The 22286-nt window shown below is 49.2% G+C and overlaps 1 protein-coding gene across 1 annotated transcript in view; it reads right to left on the bottom strand.

Moving 5' to 3' along the window:
* Nucleotides 1-1488: 1488 nt before the first annotated feature.
* The window catches only part of IL20RB (interleukin 20 receptor subunit beta), a 36443-nt gene continuing 15645 nt past the window's right edge, over nucleotides 1489-22286 (bottom strand). Inside the window, exons 2-7 of the mRNA XM_040233236.1 lie at nucleotides 20595-20721; nucleotides 18844-19034; nucleotides 14689-14813; nucleotides 12394-12544; nucleotides 8027-8169; nucleotides 1489-2467 (exon numbers count right to left, since the gene is read on the bottom strand). Coding sequence (XP_040089170.1) covers nucleotides 2360-2467; nucleotides 8027-8169; nucleotides 12394-12544; nucleotides 14689-14813; nucleotides 18844-19034; nucleotides 20595-20721 — 845 coding nt within the window. The 3' untranslated portion in view covers nucleotides 1489-2359. The remainder of the gene's footprint in view (nucleotides 2468-8026; nucleotides 8170-12393; nucleotides 12545-14688; nucleotides 14814-18843; nucleotides 19035-20594; nucleotides 20722-22286) is intronic.

Genomic DNA, 22286 nt, shown 5'->3' with positions numbered 1-22286 from the left:
CATCCAAAGGTAAGCCTCATAGAACCAGGATTTTGTTCCTTGGACCCTGGTAGCATCTGAAGGCAGGACTAAGAAAAATGTGCTTGACTGTGGGGTCAGGAGTGTCTGCTCGTTGGGCACCATCAAGGACTGTGAGAGATGGTCAGTATTCCTGTTGTAGTTACTAATCACACCCCTTTCACTCATTGAAGAATCTGGGTGATAGGGGTAAATCAATCAGAGGAGAGGCCGGGGAGTCAAAATACCAGTATTCCAGGGCAGATGGAATGGCCAGCTATGGGGGAGGGCGCCTCTCTACTCTCAAGGACCAGCTAAATGTTTGGTGCGTGGTCAGGCTTCCATAAATGATTCTGGGGACATGGGAGGACAATGGGATAATTGAGGGAAATGTCTGGATACCTGTATAAACCTGCAAGGTGGATGGGCAAGGGAACTAGCTGTGAGAGGGATGCAAGCAGAGGGAAGTCGGGGGTCATTCCTGAGTTCTGGCTCTGGACAGGTGACAGGGCAACTGTGGCCCAAAGGTGGAGGGCAGGGGAGAAGGAGGGGGTCATGACTAGTGGAGTAGTAGAGTCTTTATTCCTGCAAACTAAAAATATGATTCCAGCTTAGAAAGAAAGAAATTGAAAGTGAAGTCGCTCAGTGGTGTCCAACTCATTGCGACCCCATGGACTGTAGCCTAGCTGGCTCCTCCATCCATCCATGGGATTTTCCAAGCAAGAGTACTGGAGTGTGTTGCCATTTGCCACTCCAAACTGGAGTGGGATTCCAGTTTGGCCAAAGGTAAAATGAACATATACTCTTCATAAAAGAATCAAACAATGCAGGAGCATACAAAATGGTACAAAAGAGAAGCTCTCCAGTGATCTCATCTTAGAGAGAGCCCCTCTTTGGCCCCTAGAAACCCCTGCCCAGGTGGAATGAGGGCTGGGGGGCCTCTGCCTTATAGGGGAAACACCTGGCTGAAGCAGTTAGACTGTCTCCACCTCAAGGCTGGCTAGAAGGGGCCCAGGAAGTGGGGGTGGAAACAAACCAGCTCAGAGGCTCCGGAGCTGGGAAGGGTGGGGTCTATGATGGGAGACCCAGGCTTTGCCCAACAGTTGCTTCAGCCTTCAAGAGACTCCCCCCCTCCATCCCTTCTCTGACCCTGACTCTTCCTCACCTGGTGGGCGAGAAGGTCAGGAAGAGGCTTCAGTCGTGGGTCCAGGATGAACATGCTGGGAGAATCAAGGATACCCTCAGTGGCTATCTTAAAAGTTCCCCAAGGGATTTTCTGTAGTGTGAGGCCCCAGGAATAGCCAAGAGCACCTTGCCTCAGTCAGAGCCCCAGTGCACCCAGACACTGTCCCCAAGTCTACCCCTGCTCCATCCCCGACCTAGGCTTACCCCCAGCATCCTAACCAAAGGTGGCCTTCATGCAGCCTGGACCCAAGGTTGATGATGTAACTTGAACCCTAAAGACCACTGTTTTGGAAGAAACCAAAATGATTCCCCAAGGTGACCTCTTTTTATTTTTCATGCTGTACTGTAACAACTCCACAGGAAAAAGGAGCACAGAAAACATTACATTTACGATCGACAGCCTTCTGCAGTCTCATCTCATCATACACACTCATTTCCGCTGCTGTCCTCAGCATACACACCCTAGGCACCCTGCACAGCCTTTCACAGGTCAGCAGCACCCACGCGCAGCCCATTTTCAGTGGGGCTGTAGTCTCCCTCTAGGCCACAGATCTTATTGCAGGCTGAGCCATTCAGTCACCTCTGCATAGGCGGGCTACAGTCCGTAGAGTCACAAAGAGTCAGACACGACTGAAGTGACTTAGTGCACATGCATGCACAGGCATTTGGCTTGAAGTGAAATCAGCCTCATTGTACTCACTCTTACTTTCATCTTCAAAGTGTCCTCCAGGAAAGTGGCCATTGCTTGTGTAGTCTCTAGTCATCCCTGTTACACATGGACCTGCTGCTCTTCAGAAAAGCAGAACTAATCACAATGTACAGTGTTGCCAATTTCCTGACAGCTCTGCAAGTGGCAGAGAGATAATATAGATATATATACACATACAGTTTAATGGTCAAGTAGTTAACCATTGTACAGATGAGAAAACTGAGGGGCAGAGAGACTAAGTCATTTTCCCCCAAGGTCATCCTGCTAGTAGACGGCAGAGATCCAGTGTTGGAAGTCACATCCCCTGACCCCCTCTTGGCACTCCATCAGCCATACCACCCTGCCTCTGCAGCTGCTTCTAGACGTGGACATGGCAGGCTCTTCTCTTGTCTTTTGTCCTTAAAAGAAGTGCAGCCTTTCCCCTCATGGTTTCTGCATCCTGCAGCCCAGATTTCTCGGCTTCATCTGCTAGATCCAGGCCTTGAGGAGCTCCTCAGAAGAGAGCCCTGAAGTCACACAGGTTTCTACCTCTTCTTTTCTGCAGCTGATTAACTTCTGGGGTGAATTTGTTATTTTCTGAAAGACAATTTTCATTCATATTCATTAGGTTAATAGTCATAGTCAGAGTTGAAGAGAATATCACCAAAAATCCCAACTATTTGACTCATTAACTTTCTAGCAGCAAAAAAAGCCTGAAGAGACTTCCCTAGTGGTCCAGCAGTTAAGAATCTGCCTTCCAATGCAGGGGACACAGGTTCAGTCCCTGATCAGGGAAGTAAGATTTCATATGCCTCAGAGCCACTAAGCCCATGCCTCACGACTACTGAATCCACACACTCTGGAATGAGCCACAGTTAGTGAGTCTCTGAGCCACGACAAAGATCCCACGTACTGCAACCAAGACCCAATGCAGTCAAATAAATAAACTTTAAGAAAAATAGACAATTCTAACCCCTAGAGCATGGGCTTGCCATTTTACTGAGATCATCTCCCAGGTCACTGACTAGTGGATCTCTTGGCGCCCTGCCTCCTCAGGGACCCTGCCCCACAAAAGCCCAGCATGTAGTGCTGGTTCCAAAAATCTAGCCTTCTTCCACCAGAGAGCTCTGAGAATAGTGACCTGGTCCAAGGCGCTCTACAAACAGCACCAGCACGGTGTCTGCTCCAGGGATGGTGCTCCATAAACAGAAGTCCCTCCCTACTCGTATTTCACTTTCTTGCCATCTTCTCCCAGTGAGCCCAATACATCATCATGCTGCTGCTGCTGCTAAGTCACTTCAGTCGTGTCCGACTCTGTGCGACCCCATAGATGGCAGCCCACCAGGCTCCCCCGTCCCTGGGATTCTCCAGGCAAGAACACTGCAGTGGGTTGCCATTTCCTTCTCCAATGCAGGAAAGTGAAAAGTGAAAGTGAAAGTGAAGTCGTGTCCCACTCTTCGTGACCCCATGGACTGCAGCCTACAAGGCTCCTTTGTCCATGGGATTTTCCAGGCAAGAGTACTGGAGTGGGGTGCCATTTCCTACATTATCATAACTGATGGTAAAAATTCAGGTCTCTTCCTTTCAGGGTAACTCTCTCCACTGTTGCTAACTCAGTCACTTCCAACAGACTCGCTCAACTCTTAAACACCTTCTCCTGAAGCTCTGCTCATCATTACTCTGAAGAGTAGCACATGGGCACAGACAGGTGGGCACCAATGATTTCCTCCATACCAGTGCCCAGGAGACAACAGCTTCATCAAGTCAGTTGCTCTGGATGTTGTTTGTAAAGAAGTGGCTTCAGGGCTTGGCAAATAATGGGCAAGGACAGTGCACAAGCAGGGCTCACCAAACAGGATGTCAGTGTGGAGCCTGCCATCCATTCACACTGATGGTCCACTTATTCTCAGGACGCTGGCTACCTACATCTGCAGTGCTTATACCTGATGGTTTCTTAAACTCCACAGCAGCGCTATCCAGCGGAATATACTGGCAGCTACATGTGCAATTAAAAATCCTCTAGTAGCACATCTTATAAACTAAAAAGAAATAGGTAAAATTAATTTTAATAACATACTTTATTTTTTCATGTTATTTCAATATATAATCAATATAAAATATTAATAAACCATTTTGCACTCTCCTTGTACTGCCTTCCAAATCTATTGTGTATTTTATATTTACAGAATATCTCAATTTGGACCAGTCACATTTCAAGTGCTTAATAATCATATACGCTAGCAGCTACTGTTTTGGACAGTGTAGTTCTAGAATGTTAAAGTGAAACAGCATAATCTCAGAATTTCAGAATGTACAAAACTGTCATCCCATAGGTTAGAACAAACTTTCAAGCAAGGTTTAGCTAATATATACATATATACTTGAATTAGTTCTTAATGCTCAAAAATCAGGAGATTTATTATAAAGTCTGGATTTCTGCTTTCTCATTTCAAACGTGGAGCCCAGGGGGCACCAGCTCACATCTCCTCTTGGTAGCCTGCTTGAGCTGAGAAGCAGATGCTTTCTTTAGTTGGGACATGTGCGCCTTGGTCCCCATATCCATCTCTCCCTATTAAGTCACATTTACTGCACTGTACACTTTTTTTTTTTTTCCTGGGCCCTTGTTTTCTTCTGTACCTCTCTGGGCCCCTGAGGCATCTGAGTTCACAAACTTCACTCTCTTTTTTTGTTTTTAACTTTTTATTTTGTGTTGGGGTATAGTCGATTATTATTCATGCCTGGAGAATCCCATGGACACAGGAGCCTGGTGGGCTATAGGGTCACAAAGAGTTGGACATGACTGAAGTGACTTAGCACAGCACATAGCCAATTAACAATGTTGTGATAGCTTCTGGTGGGCAGCAAAGGCACTCAGCCATACATATACATTTATCCATTCTCCCCCAAACTCCCCTCTTATTCAGGCTGCCACGTAACATTCAGTGGAGTTCCATGTGCTACACAGTGGGTCCTTGTCAGTTAACCATTTTAATATAGCAGTGTGTACCTGTCCATCCCAAACTCCCTAAGTATCACGTCTCCCTGGCAACCATAAGGTCATTCTTTAAGTCTCTGAGTCTGTTTCTGTTCATAGACTCCACTTTCTATGAAGCACACAAAGTCAGACTTGGGATAGTCCACTGAAGCATATCTCAGTTTGGAGATGACTAACTAAAAAGCCTCTTGATGAAAGTGAAAGAGGAGAGTGAAAAACTTGGCTTAAAGCTCAACATTCAGAGAAAGAAGATCATGGCATCTGGTCCCATCACTTCATGGCAAATAGATGGGGAAACAGTGGAAACAGTGTCAGACTTTATTTGGGGGGGTTCCAAAATCACTGCAGATGGTGACTGAAGCCATGAAATTAAAAGATGCTTACTCCTTGGAAGAAAAGTTATGACCAACCTAGATAGCATATTCAAAAGCAGAGACATTACTTTGCCAACAAAGGTCTGTCTAGTCAAGGCTATGGTTTTTCCAGTGGTCATGTATGGATGTGAGAGTTGGACCATAAAGAAAGCTGAGCGCCGAAGAATTGATGTTTTTGAACTGTGGTGTTGGAGAAGACTCTTGAGAGTCCCTTGGATGGCAAGGAGATCCAACCAATCCATTCTAAAGGAGATGAGTCCTGGGTGTTCATTGGAAGGACTGATGCTGAGGCTGAAACTCCAGTACTTTGGTCACCTCATGCGAAGAGTTGACTCATTGGAAAGACCCTGATGCTGGGAGGGATTGGGAGCAGGAGGAGAAGGGAACGACAGAGGATAAGATGGTTGGATGGTATCACCGACTTGATGGACATGAGTTTGAGTGAACTCCGGGAGTTGGTGATGGACAGGGAGGCCTGGTGTGCTGCGATTCATGGGGTCGCAAAGAGTCGGACATGACTGAGCGACTGAAGTGAACCGAGCTGAACTTGGGGCCGTCTTGGTGTTTGCTACCCACATTTACAGTGGAATGTGACAGCAAGAAGAGAAAGAATAAAGTGAGTCACAGAAGGAAACTAAGACCTTTAGCACCAAAGCCTCCATCTCCATGAAGCAATTATGGATAAAAGACAAGGAAAACACATTATATTTTAAAATAGGGAACACACACCTAGCAGTCTTAATATAATTCTCCTTGCATATATATTTTTGCTTTAGACTGTTCCTTGGTGATATAAACTTGAATGGAAAGACATTCTTAATGGTATATTTCAAAGTGCAACCATCACCAACTGTAAAATTACAGATGTAGACATGAAATGTTTAATCCAAACAGATAAAACACTTACAAGCTCAATAGGACTTGTTGAAGCTTCTCAAGGATTTCCACTTGGTAATTTTCCATGGTTTAATTGGGAAGATGCACGGATTTTGCAAGGTTGGCTGGAAGCTGCTTTTTAATAGTTTGGAGGATTATCTATGACTAAGGCCAATGCTGAAGTGCAGCTGCTGCTGCTGCTGCTGCTCACTCGCTTCAGTCATGTCTGACTCTGTGCAACCCCATAGACAGCAGCCCACCAACTCCCCCATCCCTGGGATTCTCCAGGCAAGAATACTGGAGTGGGTTGCCATTTCCTTCTCCAATGCATGAAAGTGAAAAGTGAAAGTGAAGTCGCTCAGTCGTGTCTGACTCCTAGAGACCCCATGGACTGCAGCCTATGAGGCTCCTCCGTCCATGGGATTTTCCAGGCAAGAGTACTGGAGTGGGTTGCCATTGCCTTCTCCGGAAGTGCAGCAGCTAGCCTGTACTAAAGTTGAGGCTGAGGATGAGGAGAGACGGCAGTGGAGATGTGCAGCTCCAGAACTTGTTTGGGGTTTGATGGACACTAGCGATCGATTTCTCACACAGCACTGTGGGAAATGCATATACTCAGAGAAATTGTCCACATAAAAATTTGGGGATAAACAGAATAGAAATTAAAAGCCTTATGGAAAGGAATGCATGTAGGAAGACACTGGAACGATGTAGGAAGGATGGTAAGGGGAACAGAGGAGCAAAAGGGAGTCAAGGATCATGGCATTTATCTTCCATGGACCAAAGTGGACATTCTTTCACAGAATCTCTTGTCTCTGGTCTCATCTCAGTTGCTTGGATTTTCCCAGAAGCTTGAGAGTCCCCTGGACTGAAAGGAGATCAAATCAGTCAATCCTAAAGGAAATCAACCCTGAATATTCATTGGAAGGACTGATGTAGAAGCTGAAACTCCAATACTTTGGCCACTGATGTGAAGAACTGACTCACTGGAAAAGACCCTGATGCTGGGAAAGATTGAAGGCAGAAGGCGAAGGGGGCGGCAGAGGATGAAACGATTAGATAGCATTACTGACTCAAAGGACATGAATTTGAACAAACTCCAGGAGAAGGTGGAGGACAGAGGAGCCTGGCATGCTGCAGTCCATGGGGTGGCAAAGAGTTGGAAACGACTTAGAGACTGAACAACAACAAGAACAGAATGCATTAGGATTCCTAGGAGCTCCTGTCTTTTGAGCGCTTTCCTTCTGCTCCTGACGTTCTGTACAGATGCAGCATGGAGGGAGCTCTGGAGGCCTGCTCTTGCATTTCCCCCACCCCTGCAAATCACACGGGGCCTGCCCCCACAGGGAGACTCAGACGGACGGCCCAGGGTCCTCCTGGCTTGTGAGCTGTGGGGACCCCTCACCTTGGGTAGTCACTGGGCATGTGCAGATAGTTCCCCTGCCCCAGCCAAAGGCAAGGGCACTGTCCACATGCCCCACACTCACACATGTGCACCTCCCCCCAAGAACCCAGGATACTCTTGGTGTATGAATTGACTCTGTTGTGTTGGAACTTGTTTCTGGATATAGCTGCTGTTATAATGATGGGAGGGGGCCAAGAAGGCCCGGTATGCCGGTCCTCAAGGTAAGACTGCGCATGATTCCTGGAATGCCGAGCTCCTGGCCTGGGCTACACACCTGCTGCCTTGGCTGTGCCAGGCCCTAGGGGCAAGCAGCAGAGGCCTGACGGGAACCTGGGGGAGGCCAACCCCTACCCAGAAGGGTGGTCTCCCAGCCCCTCTGATTAGAAGGGAGGTCCTTCTCCCTTCTTGGTGCAAGTGCTTGTACACCCATGAAGCGGAGGTCCATGCCCCGCTCAGGCCCAGACGACATCTGGAAGGCGTGTCACACTGAAAGGAAGAAGAGCAGTTACCAAGGTGTCGGGCAGCATCACCACGGGGCAGCAGGAGTGCTGGAGCAGCCGGCCCATCTTCCAGACGGAGAGCAGCGCCACCACCAGGATCAGCACGAAGCCCACGAAGGCTAACAGGGCCAGCGCCAGAGGCAGGGCCTCTCCTGAAAACAGAAAGACAGGAACCGGCTTAGGAGACAGCCCCAAAGACCAACTAGCTCGCCAGTCCTGGGCCTCCCTGGCCTTCCTGGGACTGGCTCTGCAGACGGATCAAGAGAGCAGACTCCGGCATCCTGAGATCTAACATACGCCCCAGGGACAAGAGTGACCACCATTCAATCGTTTTTCTAGAATCCAGATTGGTTTCCAGAAAGGGAGGAGCCTCATGCATTAAGCACTAGCTGTGTTTGCACACACCTTGGCACCACTGCCAGAAGGAAGGCAGAGAGCCAGGCCCCCAGGCAGGATGAGGAGGCGGTGCCCAAGAGCACAGCCCAGAAGGGAGCTGGGCGGTAACTGAAAACAAAGTGTGTTTCACAATTTTCTCTTGGCATTGATCCGTATTATGGAAGAAAATACTGAATTCAGAACACAGTCACATAATAACTCTGATGTATCAGGTCCTGGCGATGGTTAAGTGACTTACCCCAGGTCACACAGGGAGGGCCGTGCTCCAGATGCTACCAAGTGTTGTATCAGAAAGTGCCAAGTCTGAGCCTCTGGAGATGTGGAAGTGGGGGATGGGTTATTGTCCCATCTCTCCATCCTATTCGTGTAGCCCCTCTGAGCTGGGCTGCTCACCCACAGTGTGAAGGGTGGCACAGCTGATACAGCTGCAGAGAAGCTGGGAGGGTCTCCTCAGTGCTTTTGGAAATGATTTTGGCAGTACACATCAAGAGATGGGGCTTCCCAGGAGGCTCCATGGTAAAGATTCTGCCTGCCAATGCAGGGGACATGGGTTCAATCCATGGGTCAGGAAGAACCCCTGGAGAAGGAAATGGCAGCCCACTCCAGTATTCTTGCCTAGAAAACCCCATGAAAAGAGGAGCCTGGTGGGGTACAGTCCACGGGGTTGCAAAAAGACCAAGAGCGAGTTGGTCTTTGGGGCTGTCTCCTAAGCCGGTTCCTGTCTTTCTGTTTTCAGGAGAGGCCCTGCCTCTGGCGCTGGCCCTGTTCGCCTTCGTGGGCTTCGTGCTGATCCTGGTGGTGGCGCTGCTGCTTCACATACACCAGCAAGTGATCTATGTACAGGGTAACTAATGAGAGCATTGGCTTTAATAGCAAAATATCAGGAAAAAACCTAAACACCTCTCAGTACAGTCCGTGTGTGCTCAGTTGCTTCAGTCATCTCCAACTCTTTGCAACTTTATGGACTATAGTCTGACAGGCTCCTCTGTCCATGGGATTCTCCAGGCAAGAATACTGGAGTGGGTTGCCATGCCCTCCTCCCGGGGATCTTCCCAACCCAGGGATCAAATCCCCATCTCCCCGTGGTGATGCTCCCCGACACGACAGTGACTGAGCACAGAGCATGCATCAGGAGATACACAAACGTTCAGACTCTTTCACCGCTCCTGTGAGTAGATTCCAAAGAATAATTCCAAAGAGGACAAAACATACACATAAAGCAATTCACAGCAACGTCTAGATTAGAGCCACAGCTTCATAACCAGCTGTCCGCGGAGCCCACGGCAGCACACCTGCCCCTCCCTCCACCCCAGTATGCTCTGGTGTGTTCCCTCATAGCACAAACCACCACGGGAAGCCATCGCATTTGCTTACTTGTCTGTCTACTCAACTAGAAGGTAAGCTCAGCGAGGGCAGGGACTATATCCCAGTGATAGTGCCCAGTAATTATTCACCGAATGAATGAATGAATCAGTGAAAATGAACGTCATCTTCAAAAGCAGATGGAAATGGGTACTTCCGGAAGTAGTCCCGTGGTTAGGAATCCACCTTCCACTGCAGGGGACATGGGTTTGATCCCTGGTCCGGGAAGATCCTGTATGACACTGAACCATGAAGCCCATGTGCCACAAATACTGAGCCTGTGCTCTAGAGCCCACGAGCTGCAACTACTGAAGCCCCTGTGCTCTGCCACAAGAGAAGCCACTGCAACATGAAGCCTGAGCACTGCATGGAGAGCATAGCCCCTGCTTGGCGCAACTAGAGAAATCCCACATGCAGCAAGGAAGACCCAGCACAGACAAAACTAAATAATCTTTTTTTAAAAAAGCAGATGGAAATGGCCTAAATATCCCCAAGTAGAGGATGATTTGCTACATCATCAGATAACAGCATGGCAGGTCAGGAGGTCAGCTATTAAAATGAGAATTAGGATACATAATATACACAAGCTTGTTCACTGCAGCATGGGTGGTAGTCAGAAAACACTGGAAAGCCCAGAATATACCTAGTTTACGGGGTTCTGTTACACGTATTTTGACACATCCACACATTGGCTTGTTATGCATCTTTAAAAATGAGGTAGATCCATACGCACTGACGTGAACAGGTGTTCACAATAGCAGTACCCAGTGGCGGCGAGGGCGGTGGAGAGCAGTAAGCATAGTGCAGTCCCAACTGTGCTTGTGAGTTCTGGCCTCACACGGTGACTGCAAAATTAACCACCACACTTGCCAAAGGAAACCTCCTCAGTGGTGTGGGGAGAATGGAAAACTTGGATCAGGAGGATCCCCTGGAGGAGGAAATGGCAACCCACTCCAGGATTCTTGCCTGGAAAATTCCATGGACAGAGGAGCCTGGCCGGCTATAGTCCATGGGCTCACAAAAGAGTCAGACACGACTGAGCAACTGAGCTCACACACACATACGCACACTTCTTATTCTACATACTTCTCTGTTGTTTGAATTTTTTTAACAAGCTTGACCTACATGGTTTTAAAAAATAGTATAAAATGGTCATCAGAAAGTCTTCAGGAAAAATGTTTTTGATATGACATTTGTGAAAAAGCAGACATAAAACATATGTATAATACAACTGGAACATATGTCTACATGAAGGATAACACCACTCTAGAGGATAATTTGGAAACAGCAGTCAAAATTCAAATGTGTGTCCCTTCAACCCAGCAACTCAGCTGCCAGGAAGTTACCCTTCACATACACCAGCAAGTGATGTATGTACAGGGTAACTAATGAGAGCATTGGCTTTAATAGCAAAATATCAGGAAAAAAACTAAACACCTCTCAATACCGTCCGCGTGTGCTCAGTTGCTTCAGTCATCTCCAACTCTTTGCAACTCTATGGACTATAGTCTGACAGGCTCCTCTGTCCATGGGATTCTCCAGGCAAGAATACTGGAGTGGGTTGCCATGCCCTCCTCCCGGGGATCTTCCCAACCCAGGGATCAAATCCCTGTCTCCTGTGTCTTCTGCCTTGCAGGCAGATTCTTTGCTGCTGAGCCACCAGGGAAGCCCACCCCTCAATAGAGGGGTAGTAAAATTAGTTATAGGTACACAACACCCAATGGAAAACTAGGTAGCTAGTAAAAGAAGGTTAAAGAAATTCTTTTTTAGATATGAAAAAATCTATAATATGTATAAAGTGAAAAAAAGACTTTATAGATCCAGAAAGATCTATAAAAAGATCCAGAACAGTGCACAGAGTATGCTACCATTTGTGCTAAGAAGAAGAAAAATATATAATAATTTATTCCCATTTACTTGTAAATGCACTGGGAAGTTTTCAGAAAGATATACAAAGAGCTAACTTTTATGGGGGAGTGGATAGGAATGACATGGATGAAGAAGAGGAGGAGGTAGCCAATTCCAAATCCTTATCATATTTTTTGAAATATATATGTACCAAATATTCAAAATTATATTTTAAAAACTAAAAAGCTCTACACAAATGTCACTAGCAATGTCTGTATGGCAGAATCATGGGATGTGGGGTTTCATTTTGCTTCTCTTCATTCTAGGTTTGTAGACCATAAAAACTTTAAGGGAAAAAAAATTAAAGAAGAGGATTCTACAGATGTCCTATCGGGCCCCTCCCAGCTGAGAGCTGCACTACAGAGTGGGTACCCCTCACAAGCTCTGAGCTTCAGGGGCCCCAGCGCCTCACCTGCACTGGCCCAATTCGCAGGCAGCAGCCACCTGGTCAACCAGCTTTGCAAAGTCTGTCCTCAGGCCTCGGAAGCTTTCAGGGGAAAAGTGTGCCAGACAGCTGCCAAGGGACCCCCACCCAGCCCGAGGGTGGACTTTCACCTCAGGGTTGGGGTGGGGATTAGGATACAGCACGGTTTCACCACCGGAACCCATGCAGCCTGGGGGAGCAGGTCAGGGAAACCAAGGGGAGACTCAGAGCCAGAGGAAGCAGCAGGCGCCATGCACCCCCAGGAGGGGCCGGCAGGCTGCCTTACCTTGCACCTTGACACATTCTGTCCGGCTGAAGGCACTGTGCCGCCCGATGGCCTTCACGAACGTCCGGGCCTTCACACAGTATTCCGCCCCGGGCTCCACCGTCTCCAGGTACACGGGAAGGACCCCGGGCCTCACCACTTTGACGTGTTCCTTTAGGAAACCAGAAAACAGTCACACCCTGAGCGAAGCAGGCCAGGAAAGGGAGAGGAGGAGGGAAGGAAAGCTGTCAATGTTTCCTTCCCAGCATGCATACAGAATGTTCCTCTCATTCTTTCATTCACTCATTCACTTTTTAAAAATTACTCATTTATTTAGCAATTCATTTAGCACCTACTGTGTGCCAGGCACAGCTGTAGGCACTGAACAAAACAGGGACACCCAGCACTGAACAGAACAAAAAGTTCCTGCCCTCACAGAGCTTCTGTCATGTATGAGGAAGCCGGACCACTGACAACACACATCAGGTGGTGATGAGGGTTACGAGGAATCATGGAGCAGGACAAGCAGGTAGAGAGTAGCAAGGAGGCACCAGCAGAGGGGCTCGGGGAGGCCTCTCTGATAGGCTCATACTTGGACAGAAAGCTGACCGGGTGCTTGGCCCAGCCATGACTTCCAAAGGGTCAGTGAAGAGGAGTACTGCAGCCAGTGGGCAGTGCCTCCTCACGCATCCACCCATCCACTGTCTGTCCATCCATCTGCACAGCCCTCCACCTCTGCCACCCCCTGAGACCTGCGGAGGCTTGTCTGGGCCAAGCCCAGGTGACTCAGGTCAGGTGCTCCTCTCCCAAAGAACCTGAGGGACCTGCCTGTTCCCTGCAGCCCAGGCCCCGATCTGCTCCCACACGACTGCATCCGCCCGACTCACAGTGCCAGGCCCTACCACTGGGCCCTGACCCAGCAGGAGTAAATGCTAGGAGGGGCACATGTCCTGGCATTAGCTCAGGGGTACCCTTGGCCAGAGAAGGGTCTATCAAAGGCTAGCAAGCATCTGGCAACCCCTACGCTTGGCCTGATAAAATCAGCAGGACCAGTCAGATTTCTTGGCCTGGGAACTGGTATCGAGGAACTGAATACCTGCAGCCAGAAGCAGGGACCAAGGGGAGAGGACATGGTGAGGGGAGTCAGTCGCAACCACGGGCACTCACAGGAAGGAGTGATGAGGGGTCGGGGCAAGCTGGGGTGAGGGCCATGGACAGAGTGCATAGAGAGGACCCCCAGGGGGAAGCAAGGGCTCCCCAGGCAGACAGGGGCCTCTGGGTGAGTGAGGCTGTGCAGCAGCCTGGCTCTGGGCCTGCTCCAGTCATGGATTCTGTGAGAGCCCCCGACAGCACCGTGTTAATCCTTGTGACAGGGCTTCTCTGGTGACTCAGTGGTAAAGAATCCTCCTGCTAATGCAGGAAACACAAGTTCGATCCCTGGGTCAGAAAGATCCCCTGGAGAAGGAAATGACAACCCACTCCAGTGTTCTTGCCTGGGAAACTGCATGGACAGAGGAGCCTGACCTGATGGGCTATATTCCATGGGGTCGCAGAGAGTCAGACACAACTGAGTGACTAAACAACAGCAATCCTTGTGACAGAGCCTACTTTTCCTTGCACTGATTTGAGCTGGTTTTATCACCGTTTCAGCTTGGACAGGGCTCCACAGGTGCACCCACGCTTCATGCCTTCTGCTGCTGCAGCTCAGCCACTCCCTCTGAGAGAGCTGACCTCCCACCCAGCCTGGCCTGCAGCACCCACCCCACAGGGAGGGGCCGTGCCCCATCTAGGCATTCCAGGTGGCCCATTGGCTCATAATTAGGGTTGTTTATAAGTTAGCTCCTGGCTCTCTGCCCCTAATTCTGCACTCAGCCCAGATACACACCCTCAAGAAGCTGGGACCAGCCTCATATACTTATGAAATCATCCAATTGACCTGGAACAGCCCTGTCTGCTGCCCCTAAACAGCGGGAAGAATGGCTGAGAAAACACGCTGATGGGAGAGAAGAAATGCATTGCACAGGTATTGTGGATCCAACTATGACAGAGTTTAAGGCAAGGAGGTAGCCTCCCTGCTTCAGTGAATATGTCCTAAGACGGCTCCCAGCCAAAGTCTGGATGGGACCAAGGCAGTCCATTGAGTTTGACGCTGCCAGCATTGACAGCCTACACCCATCTCTGTGTTCCCTAATTTCACCCAGGCCTGCTCATCCTCCGGCCACCACAGACAGCAGGCACTGCAGGGGCCGGCCTTCCTCATCCAGCTCTCAGACCTTCTCCAAAGTCTAACTTAAAGGCCCAGGCTGCAAGTCTCACCTTGGCACCGGGCTCCCTTCTCCAGTAGAACACGAAGAACTCAAAATGGGGCCCTAGATCTTCCAGCTTAATAAGCAGGTGGAAGCCGTCCATGGTGATCTCCATCCCAGGCGGGGTGAGGATGGCTGTCGGCAAGACAAGGGGAGAGTCAAAGCCAGTCCCAGACAAGACTGATTTCTGTCCAGGGAGACCATGACCAAACCATCAGTGGAAACACGCCAGGCTCATGGGAGGGGAGGGGTTTTTATGTGGCTTCACAGCATGCAGAAGCAAGCACTGTACTCAGTAGGTGCAAATGATGAGCAAGTGAAAAAAACAAACAACCACCATGTAGTACAATTCACATAGATCAGTGATATATACCGTCTGCTGCTAACTTTCAAACATCAGCAGATCAGCAGCCTGTGGATGGGTTAGCCTTTCTATTCCCAGTCCAAGGATTCTTCATCTCATAGCCTTATGGGAGATGTTGGAAAGTCAGAGGGTTTTACAAATTCCAAGAATCAGCTCTAGTAATTACAGCCTAAGCACAAACACCATCTTTCATGTTATTGGATCCAAAACAGAGAGACCTCACAGGCCACATGGATACTTTCCACTTAGTAGACCAGAAACCAAAGGGCCCACACAGTCTTCAGTCCCTGCCTACTGATGATGGGTCCAGACCTTCCTCCCAGATCCAGACACTGCAAGACCGGAAGGGCCACCCTAATTATGGGCTGTGGCTTGGGAGTGTGTTCTGGCTAAACCTCCTGCACTGGGGTCAGTAGACACTCAACAGAAAGGCAATTCCTACAGGGAGTTTTCAGAGAACAAAGTATTTCCTGGCATCTAAAGAGCTGCCTGGAAATGGGACAGGAGGACCTGGGAAGTCAGGGGCCAACTGTACAAAACATACCCAGATCAGAGGCTTCATATGAGCACACAGCACCACTAGAATTGCCTCTGAAACACCTCCAGTAAGAAAGGAGATGTTTGACTCCTCCACTTTTAAGTTAAACATGATTGGATCCCCTTTTCTCCATCTATGTAGAGAATAGAATTAGACAAAATGACCACATGTCATTTCAGTTCAGATGATTTTCTGACAATGTTGGGGCAGGAACTTCTCTCCTATGTACTCTACATATTCATCTCATTTAGTCCAACCAGCAAGCTTCAGAAAGTAAATACTACTCCTACTTGCAGATGACATAGCAGAGCCTCAGAGAGGTTAAGTGATATTTCCAGAGTCACCCAGTGAATGGCCAGACTTTGAGCTCATGTCTTTCCACGTTTCTAGACTCTGTTGTATGGGGTGATTTTTAACTCCCAAGGAACAGGATGCACTTCGATCACTTAAATCAGACTCTAGGGATGGGTCCCGGAGATCAGGGGTTCTAAAGCTCTCCTGTGACTTGGATTTGCATTGAGGTTAAGAACCTCTGCTCTCAACAGTCTTCCCTTTAAGAACTGGGGATCCTTTCCAAGACAGCCTTAAAACCAGATTTTTCATGTCTGAGGAGAAGTTGGGGTGGGGTTTTACAAAGGCCAAAAAGCAGACGTCATGCCCTGAGGAGTCTCAGTTTCCTCCCAGCTCTGCAGCTGGGTCCACCTGTTTGAGGACCCTCGTCCTCTGCTTCTGGGGCAGGTATGGAGACACTTTTCCTCAGCTCCTCGGCAGCGAGCCCTTTTCCTGTTTATACTGACCTTCTCAAGCATAAGTTGCTACTGCACACACCCATCCTCAGAGCTGTGCAGACACTTCCTTATCTCCAAATGCCCCATGCCTGCCTTTCCAACAGCTGCCAGCCTCCAGCAATGATCTTGCCTGGAACCCTGTGCTTCCAGGAGCCAGAGGGAGGTAGTGCTGGTGCTGCCCAGGCACTGTGGGTGGAGGCAGAGCTACAGCAGCCTCCGGAGCCCCCTCGGCTCCCCCAGGGCCTGGCACTAGGATCCCACTGCTTCCACCATGTCCTGCCAGTGCCATGGGAGAGAGGGCAGGCAGAGGAGCCCACATCCTGCACCAAAATTCCTACTGGTATCCATTCCAAAAGGACTTCCCTGTAGCTCAAACGGTAAAGAATCTGCCTGTGATGCAGGAGACCAGGGTTCGATCCCTGAGTCAGGAAGATCCTCTGGAGAAGGGAATGGCAATCCACGCCAGTATTCTTGCCTGGAGAATTCCATGTACAGAGAAGCCTGGTGGGCTACAGTTCGTGGGGTCACAAAGAGTTGGACACAACTGAGCGACTAACACACACACACCCATTCCAATGGTCCCACTCCCGCCCCCCAGCTCTTCCCTTCTTCCTCTGCTTGCTGGCTCTCAACTCTGGGCATATCCCTAGAGTAATAATAATAATACAAATAGCTGAGTGCTATTACAAGGCAGCACTGCCCTGAGCATTTACACTTTTCATCTCACCCCCAACCACCTGTTGAGGCAAGCCATTGCCCCTCTCATTCAAGTGGCTGAGCCGGGATTTGAACCCCGTCTGTCTGACTCTGGAGGACCAAGTTCTCTCTCAGATCTACCTTCACCTTCCTCAACCTCCTCCAGCAGGGGCTCCCTCACCTTCTAACCCTCCCGGTTTCTGGCAACCCCCACACTCCTCAGGAAGCTCTGACTCAGTTCATTAATTTAGAGGCCGCCCCGACCTCCCTGTGTCCTCACTCCCAGCAGAGGGCCACCTGTCACCCAGAGAATACAGGTCCCCAAAGACCTTTCATTTGCCTTTCCTGTGTGTCCCAGAGGGTCACATCATCGCCCACAGCTGTCTTTCCACCTCCATTCAATCCCCCAGTCGGCAGCCTGTCCAACATCCCCCCTCCTCCTGCTCCATGAGACCACTTTCAAGAGGACCTATTTGGGGGCCTCCCTCAGGCCCAGCAGCAGCTCGTCTGTTCTCCCTTCTCTGACTCTCTCCCTGTCCAGCACTACTGGTACCCTCCCCTCCATTCTCTTTAAACCCTAGGTTTCCCAGAATCCTAGCCTGGTTCTATTTGTCCTCATATCTTGTCCCTGGACACCCTCACCTGCTCTCAGGCCGTTAGCTGTTAATTTCATTTTGTGTGTCTGTGACCTGTCTGAGTCCCAGGGCCTGATTCCCAACTGCTAATCAGACATCCATGGGATGATGTCTGATAGGAATCTCAACCTCAAAGAGCCCAAAGCCAGCAGCATCTCTTATTCCTCAGACCAGCTGCTCCTCCTGGGTTCTCTTCCTTGGAAGGCATTCCTACTAACCCTATCTGGAAGCTGGGGCCCATCACCATCTCCCCCAACTCTGTCTCACGGGAACTGGTCACCAAGCTCTGTCCCTTCTAACTCAACCATGTCTCTGGAATTTGTCCTCTCCTTCCCATGCCTCCCCCTCCTCTAGGATCACGATCCACACTGGTTCAGCTGGAATGTTACAGCCCTCTCTTCACTCTTCCCATGGCCTGCAAGTCTGTCCTACTCCAGCTCACTTTCCACACCACAGCCAGAGCGATTGTTCTGTACACAGACTGGACCAGATCCCCGCCTCTTCCATGACGCTCCTCTACTGATCTGATGAGACTTCATGCAGAAGCCCTTCACCGTGTGACCAGCTGCTTCCTCGCCCCAGCCATCCAGACCCTGCTCCTGCTCTTTCCCCTCACACCCTGCTACACACTGGGCATGGTTTGCACTCTGCCCTTTTGGTCACCAATCCAGATTCTTCGCTTACTTCTTTCTCAATATGTTTGCCAGGTTCCATTGCTATAGAAAAGTTGTTTATTTCCAAAGGGCTGTTTTTGGTCACTCTGATCATGTATAGACCCTATTGCCAAAGAAGATGCTCACACAGGCAACCAAGATGGGGACAGTGAGGCCTCAGATGGGAGGCAGTGTTAAGAGTTAATTGTGTGATCACGGTAGGGAGAGGCCATCCTAGTGCCTCTACCCACTTCCAGAGCACTTTTCCTTCCAGAGACAGTCAGGAATAACTTCCAAAGTCTCATTTCAAAATGAGAGAGAGGAAGCAGCTGGCAATGTTTTCAACAGAGCAGTTAGGGTTGTCTATGTTTGTAGCATTCTGACTTTGTAAGACTCATTCGACACTGAAAAGAATCCCAACAGTCTCAGTGAGCACGGCTGCTGAAGGGGAGGCTGCTGGGGGCGGGGGAGTAAGGAGAGAAGGGCCTTACTTGAGTTCTGGTTAAAGCGGTGCTTCAGGATGCTCCAGGCCGAGGTCAGCGAGCCCAGGGTGGCCCTGACCCGGAGGCTGTATGACACAGTAGCAGTGGTGTCCTCCGTGATGTCACACTCAGGCCTTTGAGTGGGTGAGCACCAGCTGCTGGGGATCCAGATGTGGCTTGTGTACAGGCTCTCATACTCCCTGGCCAAAGAGAGGAGGGGACAGCGGTCACACCAGGCCCCTCCACCCTGGCTCAATGACAGTTTCAAGTAACCGCCTCCTCCGCTAACTTCTTATGGGCCAGGAAAACAAGTATTTGCTCCACATTCCCTTCCTCCCTTCTCCTCCGTCACCAACCATCCCTTCGTCCTGACTCCAAAGACAAGGGAGACCCAGGCATCAACCCCACTCTGTCCTGGTCTCTCCATCTGCACGGTCACCACCCTAGTCTCAGCGACTGTCACCCCTTGCCTTGCTGTGTCTCCGGACAGATTTTCCTACTTCCCTTCCTGCCAATCTTCAAACCACTTGTCACTCAGCAGAGCAGAGCACTTCCTTAGTGACTTCCAAAGAGCCTAGAATGGAATGCACACTCTCCCCCAGCCAACGGCCTACGAGACTCTCTGGCCTTCTTGCTCCACCCCTAAAGGCGACGCTCCCTCCACACGGGCCTCCTCACCATTCCTCCTGGCTGGCGAGTGCTCGCTGTGTCTCAGTGCCCTGCCCCTGCATTCACACAGGTTGCCCGCTCCTGTCCTTCAGATATTGGCTTAAATATCACATCCTCAGACAGACCTTCCCTAACCATCAGATAAAAAGCTGCCACAGAGCCAGCTCACGTTGCAATGGCTTTTAGCTCCCTCCTAGAACTGATTTCTATCTGAACTTACCTACAGAAGTGCTGCCTGACAGAACTTCCTGTGATGGTGAAAACCTTCTGTATTCGTGTTGTTTTATATGGTAGCCGGTAGCCACAGATGGCTATTAAGAACGTGAAATGTGGCTCATATGGCTAGGAAACAGACTTTTGAATTTAAATTTGATTAAGTATAAATAGCTGTCCGTGTCTAGTGGCTACCACGTTGGACAGTGTTCTTATTTCTTTAAGTTTTTACTGTCTCCTCCTCTAAATGTAATCTTCTTCTGCCTGGAAACTTTGTGGTCTGTACCCCTGAGCCCAGAAGAATGTCTACGCATGTAAGCTGCTTGGTTCATATGAATTGTTAATGAGCTTTACTGAGTACCTTCTGCATCCCTGTCACTCCTTGACAGCTCTGAGGGCCTGGACACCTGGAGAAGGACCAGCTGACCTATAGGGTCACAATTTGTTTTGGCTCCTAGGGGCAAGCGTACTGTCAGGAAAACTGAGGTCTCCCCAACCCTTAAAAGATCCAAGTCTCCAAATAATTTCTCTTCCTCAAGTCAGAGGCAAACTCATTTCATCTTAAGATTTTCTTCAGCTATAGACAACTGACTCACTGTTGGAAAGAAACTTCATGAAAATGTGTTTATATACGTTTGTGTTCTCAGAGAGTTCCCTGTCAAATCCATGTGACAACTTCCCTTGTTGCTTCAATTCTCTGAGGGCCCGTGAAGACAGAGGAGGCAGATCATAGAAAATCATCTTTCTCTGGGCTCACAAAGCCTTCTTGAGCTCTGGAATGAGGGCTGTGCCTCCAGGAATCAACTACTGCCTAAAGGAGAGAAACTAAAAAAAAAAAAAAAAAAACAGCAACAACAACAACAACAACAAACGCTCACCCCTGGTACTCAACAGAATAGTGTATTATTTCTTCAGGCACAGTCACTGGGCTCCACGTCAAGACATGCTTCATGTTGGTTGATTGTACAGAGAGGTTCTGAGGGGCAGGTAGAACAGCCACTCCATCTGGTGACCAAGGGAAAAAGACAAGTTGTCTAGGTGAGTTCACCTCAGAGAATGCCACAGCTTCAAGTTAGCTTCTAATGGAAAGTCAAACATGCTTAGGAACTAGTCAGTTGTCAGTTTAGTCACTCAGTCATGTCCGATTCTTTGCGAACCCATGAACCACAGCACGCCAGGCCTCCCTGTCCATCACCAACTCCCGGAGTTCACTCAAACTCACATCCATTGAGTCGGTGATGCCATCCAGCCATCTCATCCTCTGTCAGCCCCTTCTCCTCCTGGCCTCAATCTTTCCCAGCATCAGGCTCTTTTCAAATGAGTCAGCTCTTCGTAACAGGTGGCCAAAGTATTGGAGATTCAGCTTCAACATCAGTCCTTCCAATGAACACCCAGGACTGATCTCCTTTAGGATGGACCGGTTGGAACTAGAAACAACTCTAATTTTACCATATTTGTGTTCATGCTAAATGTTGCTATCATCATTGTAATTCTCCCTTTGGTGATAGAATAGCATATTAACACTAATAATAATTTGTATGTGGGTGCTTAGTTGTGACCCACTCTTTGTGACCCTATGGAATATAACCTGCCAGGCTCCTCTGTCCATGAGATTTTCCAGGCAAGAATACTGGAGTGGGTTGCCATGCCCTCTTCCACGGGGATCTTCCTGACCCAAGGATCAAACCCACATCCCCTGCATTTCCTGCATTGCAGGCTGAATCTTTACCACTGAGCCATCTGGAAAACCCAGTTAATATTAATAATAATAGCTAACATTATTGACATTAATAATGGTTAGTATTTTTGGTCACCTGATGCAAACAGTCAGCTCATTGGAAAAGTCCCTGATGCTGGGAAAGATTGAAGGCAGAAGAAGAGGGCATCAGAAGATGAGATGGCTGGATGGCATCACTGATGCAATGAACATGAACTTGGGCAAACTTCAGGAGATGGTGAGGGACAGGGAGGCCTGGCGTGCTGCAGTCCATGGGGTCGCAAAGAGTCAGACATGAATGGGCGACTGAACAACAACAGTATTACTGAGCACTTACCAAGCTCTGTCTATGCCGTGTGCTCGGTTAACACATGATTATCTCATTTAATTCTCATGACCATACTGGGATGCAAGGACCATCAGTTTCTCTGTTGTACAAGTGAGAAAACTGAAGCACATTATATACAACCCTTGTGTCACACTGGCCGCGATGCAGGCCTGGACTTTGTTTGGACTTTGCCCCTGACTTTGCGACCGTAAACACATTGTGTAAACCTGAGCTCCCACCTCTACATGGCAAACCCAGATCGGCTCCTGCCAGCTTCTCATCACCACCCTCTCTTGCTATTGCCATCCTCAGGTATCAAAGCAATTCCTTTGTGTCTCCAAAATGGCCAAATGGGGCACAGCTGCTATTTGGAAAGTGCAGGCTCAGGTCTGCCATGGAAGGAGTCCAGTACAGAAGGGCACCAAGCCAGTTTGGAGACTCCACCCCAGACAGCCTGCAGGCCTCTGAGCCAGACTAGACTCAAGCATCTGCTCACACAGCTGTGTGCCCAGTGTGTGCACATAG

This window comes from Oryx dammah, unplaced genomic scaffold, assembly GCF_014754425.2.
Source record: "Oryx dammah isolate SB20612 unplaced genomic scaffold, SCBI_Odam_1.1 HiC_scaffold_2, whole genome shotgun sequence".
Classification (NCBI taxonomy): domain Eukaryota; kingdom Metazoa; phylum Chordata; class Mammalia; order Artiodactyla; family Bovidae; genus Oryx; species Oryx dammah.
This window is presented reverse-complemented; position numbering and strand designations above follow the sequence as displayed.